General features: G+C 41.8%; 1 protein-coding gene across 2 annotated transcripts in view; it reads left to right on the plus strand.

The window, feature by feature from the left end:
- Positions 1–16,115, plus strand: part of cacul1 (CDK2 associated cullin domain 1) — a 59,954-nt gene that overhangs the window by 22,915 nt on the left and 20,924 nt on the right. For both annotated transcript variants that reach the window (XM_078413431.1, XM_078413432.1), the window contains exons 5-6: positions 34–129; positions 11,612–11,714. In XM_078413431.1, the coding sequence (XP_078269557.1) occupies positions 34–129; positions 11,612–11,714 (199 nt within the window). The remainder of the gene's footprint in view (positions 1–33; positions 130–11,611; positions 11,715–16,115) is intronic.

Genomic DNA, 16,115 nt, shown 5'->3' on the forward strand with positions numbered 1-16,115 from the left:
TTCCTTTAATGCTTTCCTCAATTTTCCATGCAGGTCAGCTGTCCGGATGCTTACATTGAGAGGTTTAATGCCGCACTCAGCCAATACATGGGAGCTCTACAGAGCATTGTGCCTCTATTCATTTACATGGTGAGTACCCGTGCGTCTAGACTTTTGACATTAAATATAATGATACGAGATTGTCTTTATTATATAATTCTAGAACCATATTGTGCTGTCTTCAGCTATCCAGATATTTGGTTAATTAAAAGGATATTGCCCCACGAAGTTAATCGGTTGCAGACTCCAGAACTCCCAAATGCCAGCGTAATTCTGCATGAATAACTTAGATTTATTGCTCTTTTTGAGATTGGTGGGAAATAATGCTGAAAGCAGGCTTGATTTTTCTTAATAGCATTATTAATGCCTTTAGATAAATGTGAGGTTATCCACTTTGGCGGCAAAAACAAGGAGGCAGATTATTATCTCAATGGTGTCAGGTTAGGTATGAGGGAAGTGCAGCGAGACCTGGGTGTCCTTGTACACCGGTCACTGAAAGTTGGCGTGCAGGTACAGCAGGCAGTGAAGAAAGCTAATAGCATGTTGGCCTTCATAACAAGAGGATTACAGTATAGGTTCTTCTGCAGTTGCATAGGGCCCTGGGAAGACCTCATCTGGAGTATTGTGTACAGTTTTGGTCTCCTAATTTGAGGAAGGACATCCTTGTAATTGAGGCAGTGCAGCATAGGTTCACGAGATTGATCCCTGGGACGGCGGGACTGTCATGAGGAAAGATTGAAAAGACTAGGCTTGTATTCACTGGAGTTTAGAAGGATGAGAGGGGATCTTATAGAGACGTATAAAATTATAAAAGGACTGGACAAGCTAGATGCAGGAAAAATGTTCCCAATGTTGGGTGAGTCCGGAACCAGGGGCCATAGTCTTAGAATGAAGGGGAGGCCATTTAAAACTGAGGTGAGAAGGAACTTTTTCACCCAGTGTTGTGAATTTGTGGAATTCTCTGCCACAGAGGGCAGTGGAGGCCAAATCATTGGATGGATTTAAGAGAGAGTTAGATAGAGCTCTAGGGGCTAGTGGAATCAAGGGATATGGGGAGAAGGCAGGCACAGGTTATTGATTGTGGATGATCAGTCATGATCACAATGAATCGCGGTGCTGGCTCGAAGGGCCGAATGGCCTCCTCCTGCATCTATTTTCTATGTAAATTAGTCGAGGGAATTGTTTTGACTGAGCAGGTGTCTGTGACAGCAGCTGGATCTCTTTCTGTCTTTTATTGCATCCGTGCCTTTAATGCACATCAGATGCAGCAATGTTCTAGTTGAACGAGACCACTTCTTGCTGTATTATCTTTATCTTCCATAGAAATGATCCTCGACAATAAAAGGTATCACAAAATGCTGGAGTAACTCAGCGGGTCAGGCAGCATCTCAGGAGAGAAGGAATGGGTGACGTTTCGGGTCGAGACCCTTCTTCTTACTGCTCCCCTGTGATGCTGCTCGACAATAAAAGGATCTAATTCTGTTCTGTTGATTCCCCTCATGCTATCAATTATTTGTGTTTAAGTTGCTAATTCAACGACAACTTGCAGTAGCAAATTAAATTTTTGGTCACTTTACATTCAAGTATTTTCATTGTGATCTCTGCTTGACTCTCATCTTGCCTCACTCCAGTCAGATTATCTTATTGACTCTTGACTGTAAGTAGTATTAATGACTGACAATATCTGTGACGTATAAATGTAACATTCCAAATCTTGTTTTAATAACCTTTCTGCATAATATGTCTTGGGCTGATGAATGCCTGAAAGAAGGCAAATACAGTGCCCTCCATAATGTTTGGGACAAAGACCCATCATTTATTTATTTGCCTCTGTACTCTACAATTTCAGATTTATTTTGTAATTTAAAAAAAATCACATGTGGTTAAAGTGCACATTGTCCGATTTTATTAAAGGCCATTTCATACATTCAGGTTTCACCATGTAGAAATTACAGCTGTGTTGATACATAGTCCCCCCACTTCAGGACACCATAATGTTTGGGACACATGGCTTCACAGGCATCTGTAATTGCTCAGGTGTGTTTAATTGCCTCCTTAATGCAGGTATAAGAGAGCTCTCAGCACCTTGTCTTTCTTCCAGTCTTTCCATCACCGTTGGAAACGTATTGCTGCATATCAACATGAGGACCAAAGTTGTGCCAATGAAAGTCAAAGAAGCCATTATGAGAATGAGAAACAAGAATAAAACTGTTAGAGACATCAGCCAAACCTTAGGCTTACCAAAATCAAATGTTTGGAACATCATTAAGAAGAAAGAGAGCACTGGTGGGCTTACTAATCGCAAAGGGACTGGCAGGCCAAGGAAGACCTCCACAGCTGATGACAGAAGAATTCTCTCTATAATAAAGAAAAATCCCCAGCACCTGTCCGACAGATCAGAAACGCTCTTCAGGAGTCGGGTGGGGATTGTCAATGACCACTGTCCGCAGAAGACTTCATGAACAGAAATACAGAGGTAAGCTACGCTGCAAGATGCAAACCACTGGTTAGCTGCAAAAATAGGATGGCCGGATTACAGTTTGCCAAGAAGTACTTAAAAGAGCAGCCACAGTTCTGGAAAAAGGTCTTGTGAACAGATGAGACGAAGATTAACTTATCAGAGTGATGGCAAGAGCAAAGTATGGAGGAGAGTAGGAACTGCCCAAGATCCAAAGCATCCACCTCTTCTGTGAAACACGGTGGTGGGGATGTTATGGCCTGGGCATGTATGGCTGCTCAAGGTACTTGCTCACTTATCTTCATTGATGATACAACTGCTGATGGTAGAAGCATAATGAATTCTGATGTGTATAGACACATCCTATCTGCTCAAGTTCAAACAAATGCCTCAAAACCCATTGGCTGGCGGTTCATTCTACAGCAAGACAATGATCCCAAACACACTGCTAAGGCAGCAAAGGAGTTTTTCAAAATGAAAAAATGGTCAATTCTTGAGTGCCCAAGTCAATCACCCGATCTGAACCCAATTGAGCATGCCTTTTATATGCTGAAGAGAAAATTGAAGGGGACTAGCCCCCAAAACAAGCATAAGCCAAAGATGGCTGCAATACAGGCCTGGCAGAGCATCACCAGAGAAGACACCCAGCAACTGGTGATGTCCATGAATCGCAGACTTCAAGCAGTCATTGCATGCAAAGGATATGCAACAAAATACTAAACATGACTGCTTTCATTTACATGACATTGCCGTGTCCCAAACATTATGATGTATAAACACTGCTGTAATTTCTACATGGTGAAACCAAAATGTATAAAAATTGCCTTTATTAAAATCTGACAATGTGCACTTTAAAGCCATGTTCTGGCCTCGGCCGGCCGCCAGTAGGGGCTGTCGTGACCGGCCAGAAGCATCACCTCTACGTCTGGGATCGTCATTCCGGACGGTGTTTCCTCGTTGACACAGGAGCTGAGGTTAGTATATTGCCCTCATCGGGGGTTGACATTTGTGTTGGTCAACGGGGGCCGGATCTGATCGCTGTCAACGGCAGCTCCATCTGGACGGACAGTACTCGCACGGTCCCTCTCATTTTCTGCTCCTGCCATTTTACTTGGGCTTTCGTCATTGCCGACGTCTCCCAGCCATGGCTGGGCGCTGTTTTCCTCCGGGCACTCTCTGCTAGTCGATGTGAAGGGACGGCGTCTCGTCCATGCTGCGATTTGTGAATCGACCTCCTTGCTCGTTTTCATTCCTCCTGTTCTGGGGGGGGGGGGTCATGTGGCGCCATCAGGTGGCCAAGCCACTTATTGATCAAACCCTCGTCAGTACAGCTGGTACGATCATGTTACTGGGTGTTTTGGCGGGATGAGGAGAGATAAGATGCCAGTCGAGAGGTGGACTCCAGAGAAGCAACAGGACCTTCCTTCACCTTAGTGCCTATCAAACGCGCCTGTGTGCAATAGGTGTAACTGCTAATAAAACATTATATTGTGCACAGTCAAGTTCGAATCTCTACAGTGTGATTTATTTATTTTTTCCTATTATAAATCTCAAATTGTGGAGTACAGAGAAATAAATAAATGATGGGTTTTTGTCCCAAACATTACGGAGGGCACTGCATTCCCCCCTCCCCCTGCCCAAGAAATTACTACAAAAGGTAGATGATTTTCAAACTTGGCAATCAGTGAAAGCAAGCTGTCTTTATGAGTGTGACCTATTATCTATCAGTTTGCATTTTATTAATCTTGTGATCTCAAGTGGAAAAAGCCATGACCTATCCAATCTCTTAATTGTTGTAATTCCTCATCCATAGCAGCATATTAGTGACTCAGCAATGTGACTTCTGTGTTTTTGATAAGATCTCCTTTCCCTTTGCTAACTGTGTGACTGAAACTCTTTCACCAGGGTTGCTTTGAGAAAAGGATTGAGAGATGTATTTGGTTAATTTTTGAATTATTTGCGTGAAGATATTTCTTCATTATCATTGCTAAGAAAGTGTAACTGACCGGTAGTTGACTGCTTGGTAGTTGATCAGTAGCTGACAGCTCGCCAAGTTTGGCCTTTATTTTGATGCTGCAACATTCTGTGCTGAATATCTTTATCCTAATGCTCCCATTTGTAACAAGGATAGAGTTCCCCTTGTCCTCGCTTTCCACCCCATCAGCCGTCGTATACAACAAATTATCCTCCAATATTTCCGTCACCTCCAACGGGATCCCACTACTGGCCACATCTTCCTATCTCCACCCCTTTCTGCTTTCCGCAGAGAACGTTTCCTCCGTAACTCCCTGGTCCACTTGCCCTTTCCCACCCAAACCACCCCCTCCCCAGTTACTTTCCCCTGCAACCGCAGGAGATGTAACACCTGTCCCTTTACCTCTCCCCTCGACTCCATCCAAGGACCTAAACAGTCTTTCCAGGTGAGGCAGAGGTTCACCTGCACCTCCTCCAACCTCATCTATTGTATCCGCTGTTCCAGATATTGACTTCTCTACATCGACAAGACCAAACGCAGGCTCGGCGATCGTTTCACTCAACACCTTCGCTCAGTCCACCTTAACCAACCTGATCTTCCGGTGGCTCAGCACTTCAACATCCCCTCTCCCTCCCAGTCTGACCTTTCTATCATGGGCTTCCTCCATTGTCATATTGAGGGGCAGCGCAAATTGGAGGAACAGCATCTCATATTTCGCTTGGGCAGTTTACACCCGAGCGGTATGAACAGTGACTTCTCTAACTTTAGATAGTTCCTCTGTCCCTCTCTTTCACCTCCCCCTTCCCAGCTCTTCCACTCTTCCTGTCTCCAACTACATCCTATCTTTGTCCCGCCGCCTCCCCTGACATCAGTCTGAAGAAGGGTCTCGACCCGAAACGTCACCTATTCCTCCTCTCCTGAGATCTACCTGACCCACTGAGTTACTCCAGCATTTTGTGTTGACCTTCAATTTGAACCAGCATCTGCAGTTATTCTCCTATGCAAACATCTTTATATTCTTTCTCAAAACATTTATTTGTCAGTGATAATAATCATCTTCATTATTCTCCCCCTCCCTCCTGCTACTGTCTTCCCTCTGGTTTCACAATCTAGAACTCTTCACACCTGTCTCACACCTTCTCTGACCTTTGTTCCAACCATCTGCCTGTCTAAACCCCCCCCCCGGGCCTAAGGTCACCAAATGCTTGTCAAGCTTCGTCCGGCTTCTCCCCTTTTCCAACTTTCTTATCTGCCTGCACCCCCCCCCCCCCCCCCCCCAACCACCCCAATAACAAAGAAGGGGTCTGAAGAAGGGTCCCAACCTCTATGTTCTCCAGAGATGTTACGTGTCCTGCTGAGTTACTCCAGCGCTTTGTGCCCCTTTATGTATTAACCAGCATCTGCAGTTCTTTGTTTCTACTTTATTTTCCTATTTCATTTTCATTATCAAGAGTTTAGGCAATATTGACCATGCATGGAGCTTTCCAAATCCCTGGTTAGTTTGCACCTGGAGTAATAGTCGTCACAACTTCTGGGAGGATTAATTGGTGTCAGTGGTCGACCTGCTTAGGTTTACCACAATGAAATAAGATTCGAAAAATTAAATTAGTAATAGAAAAATATTGTTGTATGGAATTTAGGCATTTGTTGGGTGAATTGCTTGAAGTTTCAAAATCGTCTTGCAAGATGCATAGAATACTTTTGGTGACTGGAGGACTTAAGGCAATGATTAGAACAAAGCTTTTCTGTTGGAGTAAGGTTGCACATTGTTGGACCTCTTCTGTAAAACCACTTTTGTGTTCAAGAGCCTGACGGTTGTTGAGAGGAAGCTAATCTGAAATCTGGTTGTTATCTTTTTCAGGCTTGTATACTTTTTTCCCCCAATGGTAGGGGTGAAATGAAAGCGTAGCCAGGGTGGTGTGGGTGTTTGCTGACGGTCTTTTTGAGGCAGCGCCTCCTGTAGATCCCTTTGATGATGGGGTGGTCAGTACCCGTGATGGATTGGGCGGTGTCCACAACTTTTTGTAATCTCCTTCACTCTTGGACATTCAAGTTGCCAAACCAGGCCATGATGCAATCGGTTAATGTGCTCTCTACCATAGAGGTACAGATGGGCTTTCTTTATGATGATCCCAGGAATGAGTAGATTAACTATGATGAGCATTTGACGGCATTGGGCCTGTACTCGCTGGAGTTTAGAAGAATGAGGGGGGACCTCGTTGATACATACAGAATGGTGAAAGGCTTGGATAGAGTGGATGTGGAGAGGATGTTTCCACTAGTGGGAGAGTCTAGGACTAGAGGTCATAACCTCAGAATTAAAGGACGTTTTTTTAGGAAGAAGATGAGGAGGAATTTCTTTGGGCAGGGTGGTGAATCTGTGGCATTATTTGCCACAGAAGGCTGTGGAGGCCAAGTCAGTGGATATTTTTAAGGCAGAGATAGATAGATAGATTCTTGATTAGTCCAGGTGTCAGAGGTTATGGGGAGAAGGCAGGAGAATGGGATTAGGAGGGAGAGATGGATCAGCCATGATTGAATGGCGGAGTAGACTTGATGGGCCGAATGGCCTAATTCTGCTCCATTACAAGAATCTTATGATGTTTGCGTCATTGTGCTGGGCTCATATTTGGAGAGTTGTGCACAATTTTGAATTCTGAAGGATCCAGTGCTAGTGTAATTCTTGGATGAGGAAAGGTTAAATACATTTACCCTATGTTTTCTGGTGTTTGGAGGAACAACAGACAATCTTGTTTAAGCAGGTTTGTAGGCTAGACCATGAGAACGTTTCCTTTAGAGCCAAAGGGAGAAATCACAGAAGTTAACATGATATTGTTCTGACTGAGATGAGGAGGATTTGCTTTTGAAGAGTAATTCTTCAGAATTCTGCACCCCCAATGGATTGTAGATGCTGATTTGTGAAGTAAGTTCAAGACTGAAATAGATTTAATTTTTTTTAAAAAATCTAGTGTTGTGGAAATCGCGAAGGAAAATGGTCTGAGAACAATCATAATCTTATTCAGGAACATAAAAGACTTGGGTGCATGTGATTTTCTTCTGCTATTTCTTATTTATTCTGAAGACATGATTTTTTTAGGTGTTTTGCAGGTTGAGGGGAAAATTAGAGTATAGATAGGCAGGTCAAGGATTGGCTCGTAAATGCAGGAATAAACGGACAATTAGTTGTTCTTATTGTCCTTTTTTATTAATACATCTCTGCTCTATAGCTCCATTGAAAGCTATGGAATGCCGTACAAATTTTAGAAATGATCTAAACATGTTATTTTATCGGAACTTAGTGTAAACCCTGTGGGATTAAGGATTCAGCAGAACAAGCTTGCCATTGTGGCTAGTGTTATCTGCCAATGACTAGGGTAGACTGTTTTGATACTAACCCTAATCTTGGATTGTAACAATAGATTTCACTTAACATCACAGTCCAATTTCAGCACAGCCAAGATTTGACGAGAAAAGCATTCTCATGTGCAGAATGTATTCTTATAATGTGGAGCAATATTGTAAAATCTCTCTTTAATTATATATAATACCATCTCATTGTCTTTGGGGAGATCTGTTTTTGGAATGATGCTGCACGGTATGGTAGCGCAGCGGTAGAGTTGCTGCTTTACAGCGAATGCAGCGCCGGAGACTCAGGTTCGATCCTGACTACGGGTGCTGCACTGTAAGGAGTTTGTACGTTCTCCCCGTGACCTGCGTGGGTTTTCTCCGAGATCTTCGGTTTCCTCCCACACTCCAAAGACGTACAGGTATGTAGGTTAATTGGCTGGGTAAATATAAAAATTGTCCCTAGTGGGTGTAGTGTTAATGTATGGGGATCGCTGGGCGGCACGGACTTGGTGGGCCGAAAAGGCCTGTTTCCGGCTGTATATATATGATATGATGATATAACCACTGGTTTGCTGTTGAACCAATTTAAGTCTTTAAGATAAACGTGTTTGCACTGATACTCCTAGAAGGTTATTGTGACTTAGTTGAATATCATATTTGCAACAGGAACAACTTGCCTAATTACAATGAATATTTCAATGCAAGTTTCATTTCATGAGGTAACAGTTTGACCTTTTTGTACATTTAATTTGCTTATAAGTTCCTCTTAATTTTCCACCCACACCAAACGGATGCCATCCTGCTTTAGTCTGACATTACAGAATCCAAATACCCCTATGCTGGTTATGCAATCATTTGCAAGCTCCAGGGAGCCCTTCAGTTTGCAAGGGTCAGAAGAAATCTGACTAATTTAGATTTCTTGCAATTAATTTCAATGGTGGAATTGTCATTTGCGGTTTGTTTTTAAATCTGTTGATCTGTTCCGTTGCATTGGCAATGCATTTTAAAGTTAAGGATGTCCATTCTCCTGCACCAAAAACTTTAAATAAAAAGTGAGATGTTCTACAAAATAAAGTGAGCAGTAATTATGATAATCCATTTGCATGCTATAAGCCAGATTTTTGGAGTCTTTGAAATATTTGAGAACAGGATAGCCAGAATTGCATTTGCCACATAGATGAGCTACATTAACAGACTAGTAGACCAGGCTCCCCACCTTATTTAAAGAAGATATGTACTGCAGAGTAATCAGAAGGAAGGAAATGGTTAATTCTCTATGAAGCAATAACGTTATAACTGGGAGGATAACTTGTAATCACTATATTACAATTGTGTCATAGAAAATCTCTTGAAGTTAAATATAAAAATCTTTCTCTTCACTGCTGTTTTAAAAGTCTGTGGTTTGTGGAATAAGGGAGTTGTTATGTAATTTAAAAAGATTACGTTCCAGTCTAGTTGAAATTGCAGAACTAGACAGCCTAAGCACGACAATGTAAATTGTCTTACAAAACATTGATTTTGAAGTAATATGACAAATATTTTGGTTAATTTTATTCTTGCTGTTCAAATCGGGTAAGATCTAGTAGAATAGCAGAACAGTGTTAAACATTCATTGCCTAAAGACCAAATTCTTCACCAGAATTCTAACGACATATATTCTAATAAGTTAGTATGGCCAAAATTGATGTATGGATGTTGATTCTAAGTAGGTATTGCTGTAATATGGTTATGATTTTAGACTAACATCTGGGAAAGTTGGTTCAAATTTCACATCTACACAAGTAAAATAATTTTCATTGTGTGTTAACCATTTACATCCGATTTGTTTAGATTTGTACCATTTGAAAAAGATTTGTCATCCTTCTCTGTCGATAGCAACCTAAACACCAGTGTAGATTTAGGAAGTTCCAGTCTAGTTGAACTTGCAATGTAAGAAAAAAAGACACAATGTTGGAGTAACTCAGTGGGTCAAGCAGCATCTCTGGAGAACATGGATAGGCAATGCTTCAGGTCATGGTCCTTTATCAGACTGTTGGTGGTGCAAGGGGCAGGGTGGTAGTGAAAATGGCTGGAAGAGAAGAGGCAGGGCCAAGCCTGTGACAGAAGGATTGAAGGGTTGTGAATTATGAAGTTAGAGGAAGGAATGTAGGTGAAAGGGAAGAGGGAGGGGGAAAAGTAAGTGTGAGGCGAGGTGGACACAGGAGAGGAGGGGGATGGGTTAGGAATAGGAGGAATAGGAATACTTTATTGTCACATGTGGCTAGGCACAGTGGGATTCTTTGCTTGCATACACAATGTATACAAATAGCAGCCACCTACAGCGCTGACAAAGTTACAAAGCATGCTGACTTCCCCATTTGTCCCCCGCGCCAAGTCCTCCATTGTTCTTTCTTTCCCCCTCCCCCTCACGGCGGTCCTCCACGCTCGTCGCCGTGGGTCGACCAGCGAGGCAACGCTGCTGTGGCGAGGCACCGCTGCCATGGCTGGGCTTCACCACCGCTGAGGCTCCATCGTCGCTAGGCTTCACCACTGCCGCCGCCGAGACCTCACTGTTGTCGACGCACCACTTCATGCCTCCGTCGTGCCGACCCGGGCCTCAGCCGCGGGCTCCGTCGGCCACTCTGCCCGACCCGGGCTTCTACCCGCGACGCCCCAGCTGGGCCCCGACCCGGGCTTCTATGCGGCGATTCGGGAATCATCGAGACTGCGGCGCCTCGATAAAGGCCTCCGGCCGTGTTCCCAGTCCACAGCCGCGGCCCATCGGAAAGCTTCTGGCCGTGTGGCCCGTCAGGAACTCTCTTGGATGAATTGATAGAGATTCTAGAATCTGATTCTCGTGCTATGAATGGGAAGCTCTGGAAATGTTCGCATTTGGCTCAGTGCAGCTTTCAAAGAACACAAGGTAACATGGTGATGTGTGGAAATCTTACTGATTTCTTCTCTTGCATTCCGGTTCCAGAGAGGTGTAGGGAAACCATCAAAGGATTTTATTTAGCAATGGAGAGACGCAACAATTCATTTGCTGTTCTTTCCACCCAACACAAGAATGGAGGAGCAGGACTCGCCCACCAAGCCCCCTCAAGCCCATCCCACCATTTAAAGTCATTGATGCTGGCCTCGGCTCCTCTACTGAGCCAGTTCCCCATACCCTCCATTCTTTAATCATTCAAATGTTGGTAGTTACCTTAAAAAAAACCTTGTAAAGTCCTCTTCAGCATCTTGGAACATGTGTCAATGTATATTGCACAGATTTGGTCCAAAAAACCATGGTATAATTAGAATTCTCAGCCAATGCTCCAGTCTTTTTATCCAACATTTTTTTGGCGAGGCAGGGTAGTGGAGAGGTAAACACATTGGAGTCTTCAGCATTTGCTCTGCATCATACGTACCTGATGTTTTTGTGTCAAATATAACCTCGCGCTAAGTATTTACTGGACACATAACTTGCCAGTCATTATTGTTCCACATTGACAGTACTTGTGAGTGGAGGGAGGGGGAGGGGGGGGGGGGGGGGGGGGGGGAAGGAAGAGGGGGGACAAGAACAAAACACCTGCATACCTGTGAAGGTTATCACAGTAATATTGACCAGTCTGATATTCATGGGCAGCAGTATGGACTGGGATGAAGTTATGAGGCAGTCAAAATGAGGGAATACCTGCTTGATCTAGCTGAAATAATACAGAATGATGCCAATCACAAGGGTAGGGGCCCAGAAAATGAGCCCCTCTCAAAATTGCTCACTTAACTTACAACATTAAATCCTACTGATAACTTTTTCTCATACTTTGCAGAACAAATTTTACATTGAAACCAAACTTAACAGAGATTTGAGAGATGACCTCATAAAATTGTTTACAGAACAGGTTGCAGAAAAGCATGTTCCCACCTTAATGCGTAAGTATTGTTGATACGTATTTTTTTTGTGCAGTTAGTTTAATTATGGGACGACTTCAGAATTATCCTTGAATACAGTGCTACTTGTGAGTTTTGCATCAATTTGAAGTACATCTTGAAAATAAATATGAGCCTTTTCTGAAGCCTGACCTTCACTATTAACGTTATCATTTGGTCCCCCGGATGCAACTGGGAATATATTATTCTAAAATCTGCATTGACAAATTTTTAATTATATGAACTATGTGCAAAATATAGATTGTTACTAAAAATGAATGATCTCAGTTCTTTTTACGTGCTTCATTTCTTTCTATCAGAAAAATAGTGAGATTTCACTGGATTGGCTTTCATTTTGTATCTTGGGTTATTATTCTAATGTAAAACCTCAGTTTATTTAATATAACTCCAGGCAGAATTTATATCCGCATTTAGAGCTGGAAGGATAGCTACACATTTACCTTCATGATCAAAGTGGTCTAAAACATCACAGTAAATGAAGGGGAAAATAATAACTTCCAGGTAAATGGAAAGTCCCTGTTCACTCCACGGTAGGCTATTTTCTCAATATATCTGAAAGAAAAGAGGAAAAGGGAAAGGAGATTTAACAAACAATTTAAATTTGAACTTGCATCAGTTTTCAATTTGGGCAGGTAAACGAATTTTATACTAGAAATGTATTTTTATATTGAAAGGTTTAGCAGTGGTTTTGGACACTTTGCGAGGATAATACCTTGAAGACTACTTGCATTGTAATTTTTGAAAGCCATTGACATAAGTAACATTTCAGAATAGATGAGTAAAAATCTTTAGTGTTTACATTGAGGGTTAAAAGTACATTCCAGCACTCAAAATTTGGAGTGTAAAATTTTATGTCGCATTTCAAAATAGACAAAATGTACAAAAGGACAAAATGTACAAAAGAACAAAATGTTCAGAAGGACAGCTAGAAAATAATTCAGTTACACAGTCTACTGAGTGGGATGTTATTGGGTGATGTTGCCAGAGTATGTATTGATATCAAAATCTTTAAATATTATTACATTAATCTAAGTGGAAAAAGTAGATTTAAAAAAATATAATAAACATGAAATAATGCTATTATTTGATAGTCCTGCTTTTCCAAGCTCCAGTAAGGTTGGGTGCAAGGTAGAAATGTTGTAATGATAACCATTTGAATGATTTTTCTTTTCCATGGGTCTCTTGTGTAATAGTTTGACTGTAAGTTAGTCTTCCCTTCAAGGTTAAGCACACTACAGCATTGAGTGCTTAATTTAGACTGGAATTTCAGTGTAACAGTGAGGATGCATTAAATTATAATTGTCAATTGGATGAGAATTTGTTGGCAGGTGGTGGTGGTTAATGGTTCAGAAGACGGGTGAAGATGAGAAATGAGTTCCCATTTACAGATCCAGATTTCACACACACTTCTCAAAGAATTGTTCATCTCCTAGAATCTGAGAACATTTATTACGCAAAAGGTAGCTTCTGTCAAGCAAGTCAACTTAATTCCACTATCCAGCATCCTGCAGGTCACAAGTCCTTGAGTACAGATCTAGGTCCTTGATAAACGTTGTGAGGAATTGTGTCACTACCATCTTTTCAGGCAGTGAGTTCTGGAATCCTATCCTCTTGGTGAAAATATTTTTTCTTCTGCTGGTTATCTTAAACTTGTGCCCTCAAATTTGGGACCTATAGCAAAATAAAATGGATGCTACCTCTTTAGGCTCCTCATAATTTTATACGCCTCCAAATGTGTCTCCAACCTAGACAACTTCAACCTATTTAGTTTTCTCGCTCATCATTTTGGTTAGGTTTTGTTGGCGTGCTACATTTAAAGAATTTAAACATCTGTATAGCTTTCCTTAAAGTTCCTTCAGTTCTTCCACACATCTATATTCTCCTGTTTGTGAATTCCTGTGTTGCACTTGCCCAAATGCAGACTCCTGACCACTCCTCCAGACTGAACTCTATTTTACCAATTGACCAGACCATCTCTCGATTCTTGTATTCTAAATTGTTCCTCCTTGCTGTTAATCTCATGGCCAATTTTGTAATGCCTTATTCATAACACCTTTAGGATGTTGATACAAAAAGATCAGTTACTTCATTTTCCTTCATTGCAATGGCTCTATTTCAAAATGAATTAATTGTGTTTTAAATCATTTTGGGAGACTTTTGATATGCGATAGAATGTAAAATGTTGTTTATGAAAGTTAGAGATAATGAAATCCGTTGTTGCCCACGTGAGGTGTTTTATTCCATATAATGATGTGAATAAACTTTTTTCATGCCCTTGTTAGGATAGGGCAATCCAAAAATTGCTCCCTTCATCTTCAGTTTTGGACTACAATAAAGTGGATATCTGCCTCTGCTGTAGTATGGTAGTTGGCTGAACCCCTGCTTTACACAGTAAATTCAAATCAGCATAAAGGAGCTTTGTATTTGCACCAAATAGTCTTTGATGGCAGAACATATGTGAGAGCATCCATTTTCTGGTAACATTTAAAATGACGCAATAACAATTTTTGACAATGCAGCCTCTTATTTAATGAGTGCAGTAATACTGGAACCAGTAAAATATTAGACTGGTTTCCAGGCAATAATCTCTTTAGTCTACAGGGGTGTCATGTTGGAATAGATTTTCTTTTGCATTTCAGGGTCAGCTGTAGTGAAAGCTTCTTCACTTGGCATAAATTTAGCCTATGATCGAGGTGACACAGCTGACTCTCCCAAGGGGAATTAGTGATGGGCAGCAAAGGTCAAGTTCTGACAATGTACACAAAAAAAATTAACTGCTTTCTTGCTGATGTTTATTTTTCAGTGAATAAATATTGAGGTGTAATGGTTTTCCTTTAAATTCATTGTTATTTACTGTGAAGAAAATTGTGGAAGCCAGGGAATTCGGAGAGTATTGATGCCTTGAAGCAGATCCACATTACAAAAGAGATGCTGGCAATCTTCAAGTGCATAACGGTACATGAATCTTTGGGGCCAGACTAGGTGCATCCTAGGACGTTATGGAAAGCCAGGGATGAACTTATTTGGTCCCTGGCAGAGATATTTGTATCGATAGTCATAAGTACGGCATCTAAAGACTGGAGAATCTCAAAGGTTGTCTTATTTAAGAAGGGTCAAGCCAGGGAACCACTGGTATGAGAGCCTAACATCAATGGTGGGAAAGTTAAGGGAGAGGATTCTGAGAGACGGGATAGACCTGCATTTCGAAAGGCAAGGATTGGTTAAGGATAACTAGCGTGTCTTTGTGCATGGAAAATTATCCCTTAAATTTGAATTGTTTGAAGAAGTGACCGAAGCTTGATGACTGTGACTGTAGCAAGGTTTTGTCAAGGTCATGCATGCTAGACTGGTGCAGAAGGTTAGAACAGGTAGGATCCAGGGCATTCTAGTTAATTGCATCTTAAATTGGCTTCATGGTAAGAGTCATGGATAGTAGTGGAGGATTGTTATTCAGATTGGAGGTCTGTGACTAGCAGCGTGCTACTGCGATTGGTGCTCTGTCTACTGTTTTTGTCATCTACATTAAAGATTTAGATGGCAGTATGATTAGTAAGTTTTCTAGATGCCACCAAGATTAGTGGTATAGAGAATGGTGAAGAAAGTTACCTAATATTAAAATGGGATCTAAATCAAATGAGAAAATGGTCCAAGGATTAGCAGATAGAATTTGAGTTGTATATGTGCAAAGCATTGTATTTTGATGAGTTAACCCAGTGCAGACTTGCACAGTAATGGCAGGGCCCAGCCAATGTTGTGGAGCAGAGATCTAGGATCTAGGTACATAGTTCTCTGAACGGGGTAGCACAGATAGATAGGGCGGTGAGGAAAACATCTGCCACTCTTGTCGTCTTTGGCGCATTGACTGCAAGAGGTGAGGCATTATGTTGCTAACGTACAAGATGTTGGTGAGACCACACTTGGAGTACTGTTTGCAGTCCTGATTTCCTGTAGGAAGGATGTCATTAAGCTGGAATGGTGCAGAAACGTTTCACAAGGATGTTACCAGAATTGAAGGGCTTGAGTTTGTAAGGGGAGACTGGATAGATTAGCTTTTTTTCATTGAGTAGAAGGCTGAGGGACTGACCTTATAGAGGTGTCGCAAATCATGAAGAGGCACAGATAGGAAAAGGTTGGTCTTTTTCTGAGGATAGGAGAGCCTAACAATAGAGGGTATTGATTTGTGAGGGGACCTGAGGGGCAACATTTGCACATGGGGTGCTGTGTATGTGCAATGCGCTACCAGCAGAAGCTGTAAATGTGGGTTCAATGTTTAAAAGACACTGGGACAAGTATGTAAATTGAAAAGGTTTAGAGGGATATTGGCCAAAGATGGGCAAGTGGGACTAGCTCAGGTAGGCACCTTGGTCAACGTAGACAAGTTGG

Source organism: Rhinoraja longicauda, chromosome 16 (assembly GCF_053455715.1).
Source record: "Rhinoraja longicauda isolate Sanriku21f chromosome 16, sRhiLon1.1, whole genome shotgun sequence".
NCBI lineage: Eukaryota > Metazoa > Chordata > Chondrichthyes > Rajiformes > Arhynchobatidae > Rhinoraja > Rhinoraja longicauda.